Source organism: Canis lupus, chromosome 3, assembly GCF_011100685.1.
Source record: "Canis lupus familiaris isolate Mischka breed German Shepherd chromosome 3, alternate assembly UU_Cfam_GSD_1.0, whole genome shotgun sequence".
NCBI classification, from domain to species: Eukaryota; Metazoa; Chordata; class Mammalia; order Carnivora; family Canidae; genus Canis; species Canis lupus.
In genome coordinates this window covers 31,967,692-31,982,871 of record NC_049224.1, presented here as the reverse complement: position 1 = coordinate 31,982,871, position 15,180 = coordinate 31,967,692, and the positions used below count along the sequence as shown (strand labels likewise).

General features: G+C 38.8%; 1 protein-coding gene across 3 annotated transcripts in view; it reads right to left on the bottom strand.

The window, feature by feature from the left end:
• Nucleotides 1–1,468: 1,468 nt before the first annotated feature.
• TUBGCP5 (tubulin gamma complex associated protein 5) overlaps nucleotides 1,469–15,180 on the bottom strand; it is a 96,464-nt gene continuing 82,752 nt past the window's right edge. For 2 of the 3 annotated variants that reach the window (XM_038532554.1, XM_038532556.1), the window contains exon 23: nucleotides 1,471–1,713. In XM_038532554.1, the coding sequence (XP_038388482.1) occupies nucleotides 1,517–1,713 (197 nt within the window). In that variant the 3' untranslated portion in view covers nucleotides 1,471–1,516. Of the gene's footprint in view, nucleotides 1,714–15,180 lie in introns of all 3 variants that reach the window. The other variant, XM_038532555.1, reaches the window with a different exon arrangement.

The window sequence follows — 15,180 nt, the reverse complement described above, 5'->3', positions numbered from 1 at the left end:
GGGTAAAGTATTCTTGGCAGCACATTTTCCCCATTTAGCATGTTAAATATATCATGCCAGCACTTTCTGTCCTGCCAGCTCTCTGTGGAAAGGTCTGCTGCCAGCCTTATGTGTCTACTCTTGTAGGTAAAGACTTCTTGTCCTGAGTGGCTTCCAGGATTTTCTCTTCATCTCTGAAATTTGGAAGCTTCACCATTGTATATTGAGATGTCCTATTTTTATTGGTTGGGGGGTTCTCTATGCCTCCTGGACTTGAATGCCTGTTTCCTTCCCCAGATTGGGGAAGTTCTTAGCTATGATTTGTTCAAATAACTCTTCTGCCCCGCCTCCCTTCATCTTCTGGGAGCCCTATATCTGGTTGTTATTTCAATTTATGGAATTGCTCATTTCTTGAAGTCTCCGTTCATGATACAGTAGTTGTTCTTTTATTTCTATAATAAGGGATTCTCTAATGTCTTCTATGCTTTTTCAAGCCCCACTAGTATCTTTATAATCATTGTTTTATTTTTTTAAGATTTTTATTTATTTATTCATGACAATACACATAGAGGAGAGAGAGAGGCAGAGACACAGGCAGAGGGAGAAGCAGGCTCTATGCAGGGAGCCTGACATGGGACTCGATCCCAGGTCTCTAGGATCATGCCCTGGGCTGAAAGCGGTGCTAAACCGCTGAGCCACCCGGGGCTGCCCTAATCATTGTTTTAAATTCTAGTTCAGTCATCCTATTTATATCCAAATTGATTAAATCCCTGGCAGAGTGTGCTCTCTCCTGTTCTTTCTTTGTGGTGAGCATATGGGGAATTTAAGAAACAAAACAGATAAACATAGAGAAAAGGACGAAAAAATAAAATAAGATGAAATAGAGATGGTAACAAACCATAAGAGATTCCTAAATATAGGAAACAAACAAGGTTGCTGGAGGGATAGTGGGTGGAGTGTGGTGTAACTAGGCGAGGAGCTTTAAGGAGAACACTTGAGGGAGTATATAAGAATCTGGCAGATACAAAAGAAAAGGGATGGTTTAAAAATTACCCGCACATCCTTGGACACTTGTCCCACTGGGGGTGAAGTTTAGTTTCCTTCTCCGTGAATATGAGACCTCAGTGACCTGCTCATGATGAAGGAAATGCAGGGAAGTGATACTCTGTGACTTCCGTGGCTGGCTTTCTGCTGTCTCTCTTGGGACACGTATCCTGGGAGCCCTGGGCCACTACCTGAGAAACCAGGCACTGCGAAGGCACCGTGCTGCAGAGACCGCGTAGAGGCCGCTATGCCTTGTGTCTCCCCAGCCCAGATGTCGGGCACGTGGACGAGCCTTCAGATGCATCCTGCCCCAGCTTCCAAAGGCTGAAGCCTAAAGCAGGGGGAGGCAGAGACAATCCTTGCCCCACCCCAGCCCTGCCCAGGAGATTGCGTCCTCAGAAACATAACAAATATTTTATTGTTGTTGTTTCAAGCCACTGAGTACTGCAGCGGGGAATCTGCAGTCCCCGTATTGGACCTCAGGGGAGTGTCATTAAATCAGCAAAGGTGCAGGGACGTGTTGGGATGATGAACCCTGATTCGAGATGATTTGGGTTTTTGTAGAGGTTCTGACATACTTCCACAGCTGACAGCAAGACTCTGGGGAAAAAAAAATATTACATGGCTTGTCCTTTTTTTCCCGGAATTTAAATATTATGTAGAACTTCAGAGAATAACATATTCCAGCACCTGGGGGGGGAAAAAAAGGAGAACACTTGAAGTAATGAACATTTGGTGTTATGCAACTGGTGAATCACTAAATTCTACCTCTGAAACTAACAATACAGTATATGTTAATTAAATTGAATTAACTTCTAGAAAATATTTTATTTATAATGGGCAGCCTCGGTGGCTCAGCGGTTTAGCACCACCTTTGGCCCAGGGTGTGATCCTGGAGACCCGAGATGGAGTCCCACATCGGGCTCCCGGCATGGAGCCTGCTTCTCCCTCTGCCTGTGTCTCTGCCTCTCTCTGTGTGTGTGTGTGTCTGTCATGAATAAATAAATGAAATCTTAGAAAAAGAAAATATTTTATTTATATATTTTAGAGACAAAGAGTGAGAAAGAGTATGAGTTGGGGGTGGTGAGGGAAGTCAGTGGAAGAGGGAGAAGCAGATCCTCACTGAGGAGGGAGCCTGGTGTGGGACTTTATCCCAGGACCTGAGGTCATGACCCAAACCAAAGGCAGTGGCTTAACCAACTGAGCCACCCACATGCCCCAATGAAATTGAATTTAAGTCAAAAAATTAAAAAAACCTCAATTGAGGAATGGGCAAAGGAGTTGAATAAATATTCTCCAAAAAAAAAGATCTGCAAATGCATAATATGCACAGGAAAAGATGTTCAACATCACTAATCATTAGTGAGATGCAAATCAAAGCAACAATGAAATTACACCTTACACCCATTACCAAAATAACCACCTGCTCTTCCCACTCCATAACCCATAAAAAGAGAAAATAACAAGTTTTGTGAGGATGTGGAGAAATTGGAACTCTTGTGCACCATACGTGGGGATGTAAAATGGTGCAAACACTGTAAAAACAATACGGAGGCTCTTCAAAAAATGAGTCATAAAATCATCATATGATCTAGCAATTTCACTTCTGTACATATATGCAAAATAATCGAAAACAGCGTCTCAAAGGGATAGTTGTACAACCACGTTTATATTAGCTTTTTTTTTTTTTAACCATAGTCAAAAGGTGGAACTAACCCAACTATCCATTGACAGATGGATAAACAAAATGTGGTATGTATATACCATGGAATAATATTCATCCTTAAAAAGAAATGTGAATTCTGACACATGCTATGTGGATGAACCAGGAAGACAAAATTCTACATGAAATAAGCCAATCACAAAAAGACAAATATTGTATGATTCCACTTTCATGAGTTATCTAGAGTAGTCAAATCCATAGAGCTAGGAAGTAGAAGGGTGGGATAAATGGGATTTATCCTAGGAATGCAAATATTTAAACATACAAAAATCAACTAACATCACTATTGATAGATTAATACAAAAAATCACACAACCAACTCAATGATACAGAAAAAACATTTGATCAAGCCCAATAACCTTTCATGATAAAAAACATTTAACAAACTATGAATAGAAGTGAACTTCCTCAACACAATGAAAGGCATCTATAGACATCCCCATACAGACTGGATACTTTCCCTGTAAGATCACTTCTATTCAACATTGTACTTAAATTCTACCTAAGACAATTAGAAAAAAAGAAAAGGAATTCACATTGGAAAGGAAAAAATAAAAACCATCTCTCTTAGCAAATGACATAATCTTGTGCGTAGAAAATCTTAAAGACTCCACTAAAAAAATTACTAGAACTAGTAAATGAATTTAGCAAGGTTGCAAGATACAAAATCTGTATCTAAAAATTAATTGCATTTATATACGCTTGCAATGAACGATCTGGAAAGGAAGTGAAGAAAACAATTCCATTCACAATAGCATCAAAAAGAATAAAATACTTAGGAGTAAATGTAACCAAAGAGGTTAAAGACTTGTACACTGAAAAGTTTAAAATGTTGATGAAATGAATTAAAAATAATCTAAGTAAATTCTATCAAGGCATCTGCTCTAGGATGATGGGCAACATGATAGAATCAGTTAAACCTATGAGCACAGGCACATTTTGTTTTTGTTGTTGTTCTAAAGTGAGTTCCTTGATCAGAAAGAATGCTGTGTGTAATACCATAATGTCAGATAAGGTGTGTCTATTGTGGAAAACTTTGGAAAAAAGACAATTTGCATCCAGAAAACATTTTCCTTATTGAAATATTTTTGCATCCTTTCCTTCTATTTCTCTTGGCCAGACCTGTGTCAAACTTACTCTTGTATATTTCTGTCTTGCAGGCACTGGACTCAAACATTCTTTAAAACTGTTTTCACCTCTGCCTCCCAAGCTCCAAATCTGCTCAGCCACTTTTATCACCATCTCATGGAAGGGTACCACTCTTCATCCAGTTGCTAAAGCCATATAATGAGGTCTTGTTCTTCTTCTTTTTTAAATGAAGACACATTCTTGACTCCTCTCCTCATCCTCCATTTGTAATCAAATTCTGCTGAGATTTGAGTCTAGTATATAGGTTTAGATGGAAAGAGCAGTTTGGGGGTGTAAGTCCTGACAAAGATCATCAGTGCCTCTCAACGCAACTATCTCAGGGGGGGACTATTACAGATGTCCCTTTGGCTCATTCTTTACTTTACTTTCCTCAATTTCTCTGTGCAGTTAGGAGCAATCATTTAACTCCATTTTATTCTTTATTTTTATTGAAATATTCTAACAAGCACTTGGGCACCTAGAAACTCACCTCCTAATGTTATTCAATTATAGATATCCAGCAGTGAAATTTGAGTAACTGTCCTGCCACATGATTCTATGGATTACAGAGTCATAATCAGGGTTATCAGTGCCTTTAAATCTAACCAGTGGATTGCCTGGGTGGCTCACTGGTTGAATGGTTGCCTTTGGCTCAGGGCATGATCCCGGGATCCGGAATCGAGTCCTGCATCAGGCTTCCTGCATGGAGTCTGCTTCTCCCTCTGCCTATGTCTCTGCCTCTCTCTCTCTCTGTGTCTCTCATGAATAAATAAATAAAATCTTTTAAAAAATCTAACCAGAGAACCAATTCCAGATAACCCAGAAAACAATTCAGAGAATTTAATCTTAAGATTCTGTTTCTTTGGAGCCATGTTTAGTATCAAAATATGTATCAATCAGAGTTAAATCAGAAAGGCAGAAACACTAGGAGATATATGTGCATATATAACACCTAGATTAAAAGATTCATTACAAGGAATTTGCTTACCTAATTGTTCAGACTGGAGCTAAACAAGTCCAAAATGTGTAGGACAGGCCATCAGGAGGGGAAGTTAGCTGGGAATTCTTGGGCATGGGCCAATGCTGTTGTTCACATACTGTCAGAAAGAGATGATTACAAGCAGACAAAAGCTGAATTTGGTGTTCACAGGTAATTGGCAAAGGAAGTGACAGCTAAGTAAGGGAGAACAAGTGCAGAGTTACATGCTAAGAGTCTAGTTCAGACACAGGGGAAGGGAAAATAACATAAGATGAAATCAGATAGAGACAAGCCTCAAGAGACTCATAACTATAGGGAACAAACTGAGGGTTGCTGTGGGGGAGGTGGGTGGGTGGTGGGGTAACTGGGTGATGGGCATTAAGGAGGGTACTTGATGTAATGACCCTGGGTGTTATATGCAAGTGATGAATCACTAAACTCTAATTCTGAAACTAATAATACACTATATGTTAATCAAATTTTATTTTATTATTTATTTATGTATTTTAAATATTTTATTTATTTATTCATGAGAGACACAGAGAGAGGCAGAGACACAGGCAGAGGGAGGAGAAGCAGGCTCCATGCAGGAAGCTCGATGTGGGACTCTATCCTGGGACTCTGGGATCACACCCTGAGCTGAAGGCAGACGCTCAACCACTGAGCCACCCAGGCGTCCCTCAAATTGAATTTTATATACAAAACTAACAAAAAGAGTCTAGGTCAGAGAATGTCTAAGCGTCTTTTACAGGTCTCCCTCTGATTAAGTAACGCCCACAAAGATATTCTCCTTTACTTACAGTCAACTAACTAGGAACTTTAATTACATCTGCAAAATTATTTTCATCAAAATAAATTATTTACATCAAAACTCATCATACTAAAATACCCAGACTTGGGACCTTGGATTCAGCAACAGTAGAAAGGCTGAGCTCAAAGTTGAAAGGCACGGGCAAATTTTATTGGGGCAACAGCTACAGGTAAGGGGTGAGGCATAATCAGGACAGAGGTGTCAGACTCGCTCCTCCAAAAATAGCCACAGAAAGTTTTAAAGGGGCTGAGGTGGGAAAGGAGTGGTGTGTAAGCATGTAGGGGTGGGGAATACAGGAATTGGGCATACAGTTGTAGTTGACAGAACATGCTTCTTCATAAATTGTAGGTTTCATTTGCATGTTAACTCTCCACCTTTGGGTGTGATTTTTAACATTAAAATGAGAGGAAAATATCAGAAAGGGAGACAGAACATGAGAGACTCCTAACTCTGGGAAATGAACTAGGGGTGGTGGAAGGGGAGGAGGGCGGGGGGTGGGGGTGAATGGGTGATGGGCACTGAGGTGGGCACTTGACGGGATGAGCACTGGGTGTTATTCTATATGTTCGCAAATTGAACACCAATAAAAAATAAATTTATAAAAAATAAAGAAGAAAATAGAAATAGCCTATAATTCTATCACCCAATGCTAATCACTGTCAATGTTTTGATTTGGTATTATTTCATAACCATTTCTCTACTATATGTAAATGCTTTTCAAATATTTGGATCAAACTTGAAAAAAAAATGAGAGGAAAAATCAAAGAAACGTCAGATTTGGTGACCATCCTGTCTCAGATCACATAGAACTTGTCTGGGCTTGTTTCTTGGTTCCAGCTCTGCTCTGCCAGAAAAGCAGTAACAGCCAGCAGGGAATGCCCTGGGTATATAGAGGCTTGTTCTCAAGGTCCTTGACTATATCATTACCATCGTCAAAGTCTTTATTTCTTCATTCCAATCTCCATAACTGGAATAATCAGCTACATGAAATTTCTGTCTCTCCTTTTCATTAATTCTGCATGCTACTCCCAGATTAATCTTTCTGAAATGTTGCATTTCTGTGACTGTAGTTACAAGTCAAATTTCAATTTGAGATGTATAGACAATGAATAATGTAGCTTAAATATAAATATGCTTGGAAAATATTAATGAAAAAAATCAGAACTATCAATTAATAGAGCAGTTTTCTAAAACTTTGAATTAGTACTTTTTAAAATTTAGGATCAGTTTTTTTTAATTGGGTTGAAATTCACACAACATAAAATTTTTATCAAGAAAGAATGCTGTATTTTGTCAAATGCTTTTTCTGCATCTATTGAGAAGATTATATGGTTTTTATCTTTTCTTTTATTAATGTCGGTTATCACATTGATTGATTTATAGATGTCGAACCACCCCTGTGGCCCCAGGAATAAATCCCACTTGGTTGTGGTGGATAATCCTTTTAATGTTGGATCCAATTAACTTGTATCTTGGTGAGAATTTTTGCATCTAAGTTCATCAGAGATATTGGTCTGTAATTCTCCATGTTGGTGGACTCTTTGGTTTTGGGATCAAGGTAATGCTGGTCTCAGAGAATGACTTTGGAATTTTTCTTTCCGTTTCTATTTTAAAAAATATTTTCAAAAGAATAGGTATTAATTCTTCTTTACAAGTTTGGTAGAATTCCTGTGGGAAGCCATTTGGCCCTGGACTCTTGTTTGTTTGGAAATAGTTGAGTACTGATTCAATTTATTTGCTGATTATGGGTCTGTTCAGGTTTTATACTTTTTTTAGGGTGAAATGCACTGTTTCAATTTTGCTAGTTTGTAAGTTTCTAGGAATTTGTCCATTTCTTCCAGATTGTTAATTTGTTGGTATATAACTGCTCATAATATTCTCTCAAAATTGTTTCTTTTTCTTCAGGGTTGGTTGTGATTTCTATTCTTTTATTCATGATTTTTTACTTGGGTCCTTTCTCTTTTATTTTTGATAAGTTTGGCTAGGGGTTTATCAATCTTGTTAATTCCTTCAAAGAACCAGCTCCTAGTTTCATTGCTTTGTCTTATTGTTTTTTGTTTTTATATCATTGATTTCTGCTCTAATCTTTATTATTTCTCTTCTCCTGCTGGATTTAGGTTTTATTTACTGTTCTTTTTTCACCTCTTTTAAGTGTAAGATTAGGTTGTATATTTGAGACCTTTCTTATTTCTTGAGGAAAACCAGGATTACTACATACTTCTATCTTAGGATGGTCTTTGTTGCTTCCCAAAGGTTTTGGACTGTTATGTTTTCATTCTCATCTGCTTCCATGTATTTTAAAAATTCTTCTTTAGTTTCTTGGTTAACCCATTAATTCCTTAGTAGGATGTTCTTTAGCCTCCATATATTTGTGGTCTTTCCAAATTTTTTCTTATGGTTGACTTCAAGTTTCATAGTGCTGTGGTCTGAAAATATGTGTGGTATGATCTCAATCTTTTTGTATCAGTTGAATCCTGATTAGGTAACCCAGTTGTGATCTATTCTGAAGAATGTTCCATGTGCACTTGAGAAGAATGTGGCTTCTGCTGCTTTAGAGTGAAATGCACTGAATATGTCTGTGAAGCCTTCTGGTCTAATGTGTCATTCAAAGCCTTTGTTTCCCTGTAGATCTGCTTAGATGGTTTGTTTGGAAGATCTGTCCATTGTTATGAGTAAGGTGTTAAAAGATTATCAGAGTATTATTGTATTATTATCAATGTGTTTCTTTAATCTTATTATTAGTTGGTTTACATATTTGGGTGCTCCCAAGTTAGGGCCACAAATAGTTATAGTTCTTTGATCTTCTTGCTGGAGAGTCCCTTTTATTATGAAATAGTGTCCTTCTTTATTTCTTATTACACTCTTTGGTTTGAAATCTAGTTTGTCTAAGGATGGCTATTCTTTCTTTTGATGTCCATTAGCAAGGTAGATGGTTGTCCAACCCTCACTTTCAATCTGGAGGTGTTATTGGATCTAAAATGAGTCTTTTGTAAGCAGCATATTGATGGGCCTTTTTTTTTAATCCATTCTAATACCCTCTGTCTTTTTATTGGGACATTGAGTTCGTTTACATTCAGAGTAATTAATAAAAGATATGAATTTACTGCCATTGTATTACCTGTAAATTCATTGTTCCTAGAGATTGTCTCTCTTTTGGTCTTTGCTCCTTTTTGTCTCTTTCTGCTCAAAGGGTCCCCTTTTATATTTCTTGCAGGGCTGGGTTAGTGTTCAGGAATATCTTTATTTTTTGTTTGTCCTGGAAACTCTTTATCTCTCCTATTCTGAATGACAGACTTGCTAGATAAAATATTCTTGGCTGTATAAATTTCTCATTTAGCACATTGACTATATCATGCTAGTCTTCTCTGGCCTTCCAGGCCTCTGTGGACTGGCCTGCCACCAGCCTTACATGTCTACCCTTGTAGGTTAAGGACCTCTTGTATTAACCTTCTTTCTGAATTTTCTCTTTATCTTTGTGATTTCCAAGTTTCACTATTATATGTTGTGGCATCCAAGTTTCACTGTTATATGTTGTTAATTTTTAGGGGAGTTCTCTGTGCTTTTTGGACTTAAATGCTTGTCTCCTTTTCCAGATTAGGTAAGTTCTCAGCTATATAATTTGTTTAAGTAAAATTTCTGCCCTCTTTCCTCCACTCTATTTTTTCTGGGACTCCTATAATATGGATATAGTTTTGCTTTATGGATTCACTGAGTTCCCACATCTACCTTCATGATCTAATAGTTTTCTTTCCTTCTTCTTTTCAGCATTATTTTCCATATTTTTATCTTCTATGTCAGTGATTCACTCTTCTGCTTCATTCATTTTATGGCCTCCACTTGAGACTGCATCTCAATTATAGCATTTTAAATTTTGGCCTGACTAGATTTTCATTCTCTAAGCTCTATAGTAAGGGATTCTCTAGTGTCTTTTATGCTTTTTTTTCCAAGCCCAGCTAATATCTGTATAATCAATTGTTTAAATTATTGTTCAGACATCTTACTTATATCTGTATTGATTAAATCCCTGGCAGTGAGTACTACGTCCTATTTCTTCTTTTGAGGTGAATTTCTCCATATTCTCAGTTTGTTCAGAAATTAAAAGAGGAGAGAAAAAAACAACAACTAAAACAAGAAGAAGAACAACAACAAAACACACATAGAAAAAGCTGGATCCTTGGGTATGTCTTGGTATGCTTGTTAAACAAAACTGGATATCATAAAGAAGATATAGATAGATAGATAGATAGATAGATAGATAGATAGATAGATATAATATTGCTTAGCCATTGAAAAGAATGAAATCTTTCCATTTGCAATGGATATGATGGAACCAGAGGATATTATGATAAGCGAAATAAGTCAGAGAGAGACAAATACCATATGTTTTCAGTCATAGTGGAATTTAAGAACAAAACAGATGAATACAGTGGAAATGAAAGAAAAATAAAATAATAGGAAGACAGAAAGGGAGGCAAACCATAAGAGAATCTTAACTATAGGAAACAAACCAAGGGTTGCTGGAGGGGAAGTGGGTGGCAAGATAGTGTAATTGGGTGATGAGCATTAAGGAGGGCACTTGAAGTAATGAACACTGGGTTTTGTATGAACTGATGAACCACTGAATTCTACCTCTGAAACTAATAATACAGTATATGTTAATTAAATGGGATTTGAATAAAAAATTAAAAGAAAAACTGAATCCCAAAATAAGAAAGAAAACTATATCTACATCTATATATAAAGAAAGAACAATGAAAGGAGACAAAATAGTAATAATGTATAAAGTATATATAAAATAAAAATTAAAAAAGAATAAAAAATGGATGAAATAAGAAAATAACTGAAATAATAATAAATGACTAAAGAATAAAAATACAAAGAATGCTAGATGCTGTTTCTCCCTAGAGCTGAATGTTTGCAAGCCTCTATGATCAGTAAACTCACTGGAAGTGAGTTGTTTGTGCTGGTCTGCTAGGAGAAGGGCCTGTTGTGCTGATTCTTGGGTGGCAGTGCACCTCCAGGTTGCAGGGAGGCATGACTTGGTGTAGGCAGCTCCAGATACCACTAGATAGTGATATTTTGCTCCCTGAAGGCTTTCAGCACTGATAGGTGAGATGAATCTAGTGGCACCTGCTTTCTAGCCCTGGAGTTGAAAATTTGCACTGCCCACTGTTCAGTGAACCCTCACAGAAGACCAGTCAATAACTCTTGTCTCCCCAGTTGCCATCAGAACTCTATGTTCACCCTGCATGTGTCTGAGCATTTTTATCTCAGGCATGCCACTGAGGTTCAAAACTCCAAGTTTTAGAGACTCTTCTGGCCAGTCCTGCACTGTTCCTTCTGGGGAAGTTCTTGCCATGCTTCTGCCTTTTGCTGGAGCCATCCATGTAAAACAGTCATGGGACCGTGCAGCAGTTCACAATTTATGGCAACATGGAGCAGAAAGCAGGCACCTAGACTTGCTGTTCTCAGCTGGCTTCTATGATCCTATGCTTGAGAACTGTGATGCACTTAGGCATCACCCTCTTCTTTCTGGCACCCAGGGAATCCTGAGACCACGCTGCCATACCTGGGATTTCACCACTCGAGCACCTTTAAGCCAGTCATCTCTCCTATTGTAGCAGACTTCTAAAAGTTCTGATTTTGTGCTCCATTGATTATAATACTTTGTGGTAGCCTCCTTAAGCAGTCCCCTTCCCCACCACTGTATCCTCAGCTGTATCACACTGGATTCAAGTCTCTGCACCTCCTGCCTTCCAAATGGTGATCACTTTTCTACTTGTAGACTTGCAACATTTTTCTGAAGCCTCTGATTTATCAGGTATTCAGAATGATTTGATAACTGGTTGTATTCAAAGGATGAATAAATGGATGGGTAAACTTATGGTCCCCCTATCCCTCCACCATCTAACTCCTACCCCTGTAAGTTAAGGACCTTTTGTCCCTAGCTGCTTACAGAATCCTCTCTTTATCTTTGTATTTTGCAATTTTCACTATGATATGTAATGGTGTTGATCTCTTTTTATTGGTTTTGAGAGGAGTTTTCTGTGCCTCTTGGACTTGAATGCCTGTTTCCTTTTCCAGATTAAGGACGTTTTCAGCTATAATTTATTGAAATGAACGTTTTTCAAGCCCAGCTAGTAGTCTCATGACTGTTGATCTGAATTCTTGGTTCAGATATGTTGCTTATATATGTTTTCAGCAAGTCCCTGGCTGTGATTTCTTCTTGACCTTTCATTTGGGGGAGAGTTCTTCCATCTTGTCATTTTGGCTAAATTTCTGTCTTTTGCTTGTCATGAAAACTTGTTACCTGCATCTGAGAGTAATACTATATTAAAATGGGGTTCGAGTATCTGAGTGGCTCCGTCTGTTAAGTGTCTGACTCTTGATTTCTGCTCAGATCATGATTTCAAGATCATGGGATTGAGCCACACGTTGGGCTCCCAGTGGGGAGTGTGCTCAAGATTTTCTCTCTCCTTTTGTCTCTCCCTCCTCTCTCTCTCTCAAATAAATCAATCAAACTTTTTAATAAGGGGGAATGGTGTCATACACTGTCCAGGGCCTGGTACTTTAGGAATTTCTGGTGTATGCTGCAAGCACTCTGCTGTTGCATTTTGGCTGTTATTTCTCACTGGTCAATACTCTGCATAGTTTCCCCTTGCTTGCACTGTGGAGTTTTTGGAATTTTAACTAGGTGTGCTTTATTTGTTGAAATAAGCCTGGAAAAAGAAAAGAAGGAAAAAAGCCTGATCCAAGAGAGAGAGAGAGAAAGGGAAAAGGAACAGCAGCAGCAGCAGCAGTAACAGTAACAACAACAACAACAACAAACCCTAAACTGACAATCAAAAAATAGCCTGATTCCAAGGAAAAAGAAATCTGATCCCTTATATATATGGTAATATATATATATATATATATATTCTCTCTCTAGAAAGAGAGAGAGAAGGAAATGTAAAACTAACAAACAAAAAACTATAGCCTTATTTCAAAGCAAAAAAAAAAAAAAATACAGCTTGGTCCCACCAGAACTGCAGGTGATGATTTGAAGCACTGTATGATCAGTAGACTTGGTGCATGCAGGTTGCTGCCTGTGATGGTATTCTGAGGGAGAGGCCCACTTGCTGGTTCAGAGTTAGTCCTGCTCCAGTAAATATGCACTTTCCAGGCACTGGGGGATGAGGTTTGGTATAAGGAGCTCCCACTTCTATGGGGAGACACTGTGTAGTTCTCTATATTTGGACCATGTTGGTTGGGAGGGGAAAATGGTGCCACCCCACTCTTGTCCCTGGACCAGGGATCTCACACCTCTCTGCTGTACAGGAAGCCCTCCCAGAAAAGTGAATGCTGTTAGTGTACCTGGTGCCACACCTCTCGTGTGTTTTATCTTTAGCACGTTGTTGGATTCAAAACTCCAAGTCTTAAAGGACTGGCCACTTTGCAGATTTGCTCCTTTCTCTGGAGAACAGCTTCCCTGCCATGCTGTGTCTAGTGTCCTTTGTCCCAGAAAAACAGTCCCATGCCTGCATAATGCACAGAATGTATGTTGTAGCACTGCAAAAAGCATTGACCAGATTAGCCACCCTCTACGCACACCTCTGTCCACTGCCAATGAAAGGCTGTTTGCTGGCACCTGCGGGGTCTTTTGTCCTTGGAGGGGCAATATACCCTCTTCCAAATGTATTCCAGGAGGGGGAATGTTCTCTACTATGCAACTCAGGAGATCCCTGCATCACTTTGTGCAGGAGCCACAGCTCTGTTCCAGCAAAAGTTTAACACTTCCAAAATTCCAAAGTCTGAGCTCTACACACTATTTGCAAAAACCCTGTGACACTCAGTTCTTACCAGTTGGTGGTACAGACAGGTTTCCTCCTTATGTGGACCCAGTGCCATACTGTCTCAACTACTCTTTCTCTCCCTTTTCTCTCTGTGGAAAGGGCCCCATCCCTTCCATGGTGTGGCCGTTTTTCTCCACCTCAATTCACTTCTACATATCTCACACCTGTCACACTGTCTCCCTCCCACCAAGGAAATCTTTCTTCCAATCCTCAGAGTTATTTTCTGGGTGTTCCAAGTGATCTGACCTCAACACAGCTTTGTTCAAGGGGCAAGGAAAACCCAGGGTCCCCCTACTTCTCCACCATTGTAACTCCTCTCTCTTAAATAAAGTTTTACATGCTGTCTTCCCTAAAGGTTGACAGATTAGGCTGTCTGAAAAATGGATTTTTACGTACCTGGGAAGTTTAAAAATGGAAAATAACTTTAACCAATATCAATAAGTATAAAGTCAGATTTGACCTAGGTCAATTGTTGGTACATAACATTAGTTGACATTTCTGAGCAATTTTTGTGAGCTAGCCAGTAATATCTTAAGTAAAATTATGCTTCCTCTTTAAAATTTCCAAATTTTCTTTGTAGACTTCTTGGCATGTTTCTAGTACTAGTGACTCAACACTATTTATACCACTTACTTTTAAAAGAAACCATCGGACCCCCAAGTAAACTCAGAGCTGAGAACTAGGATTCCTGCCTACCTAAGATACAATCTCAGTCATCTCACAGCATCAGTATTTTCAGCATGCAGACAGCAAAGCCTGGGAACAACTCCTCCTGGGAGTCAACTAAGATATGGGGCTTTATTTACCCTGAGGTTTTGGAAGAAATTTGGTGGTGGTGGGGGGGGACCTCAGATGTCACAGAATGAACAACTACTTCCAGGTCTCAAGAAAATACTTCGTATAGCCTAGCAACTGTAAGGTATGTGAAGTTTCTTATGATCTGGTCCTATTAAGTAAAAATCTTCCATTTAGCAGTCATGATGGATTTGAGTTTTAAACGATGATAGGCTGACTCTTCCGGTAAAGTTCTTTTTATTATTTATTTATTTATTTATTTATTTATTTATTCATGAGAGAGAGAGAGAGAGATGCAGAGACACAGGCAGAGGGAGAAACAGGCTCCATGCTATGCAAGGAGCCTGATGTGGGACTCGATTCCTGGTCTCCAGGATCACACCTTGGGCTGCAGGTGGCGCTAAACCACTGCGCCACCGGGGCTGCCCCTGGTAAAGTTCTTTATACAGACAAACCTCATAGATAATCACAGGTTTGGTTCAGTCCACAGCAATAAAGCAAATTTTGCAATAAAGCAAGGCAAATTAATTTTTATTTCCTAGTGAACATAAAAGTTATGTTTATACTATCCTGTATCTTTTAAGTGTGTAATAGTAATAGGATTGAGTCTAAAAAACCCAGTATAGAATATAAATAATAGTGAAAGGGAATATAAGGGAAGGGAGAAGAAATGTGTGGGAAATATCAGAAAGGGAGACAGAACATGAAGACTCCTAACTCTGGGAAACGAACTAGGGGTGGTGGAAGGGGAGGAGGGCGGGGGGTGGGGGTGAATGGGTGACGGGCACTGAGGGGGGCACTTGACGGGAGGAGCACTGGGTGTTATTCTGTATATTGGTAAATTGAACACCAATAAAAAATAAATTTATTAAAAAAATAAAAATAA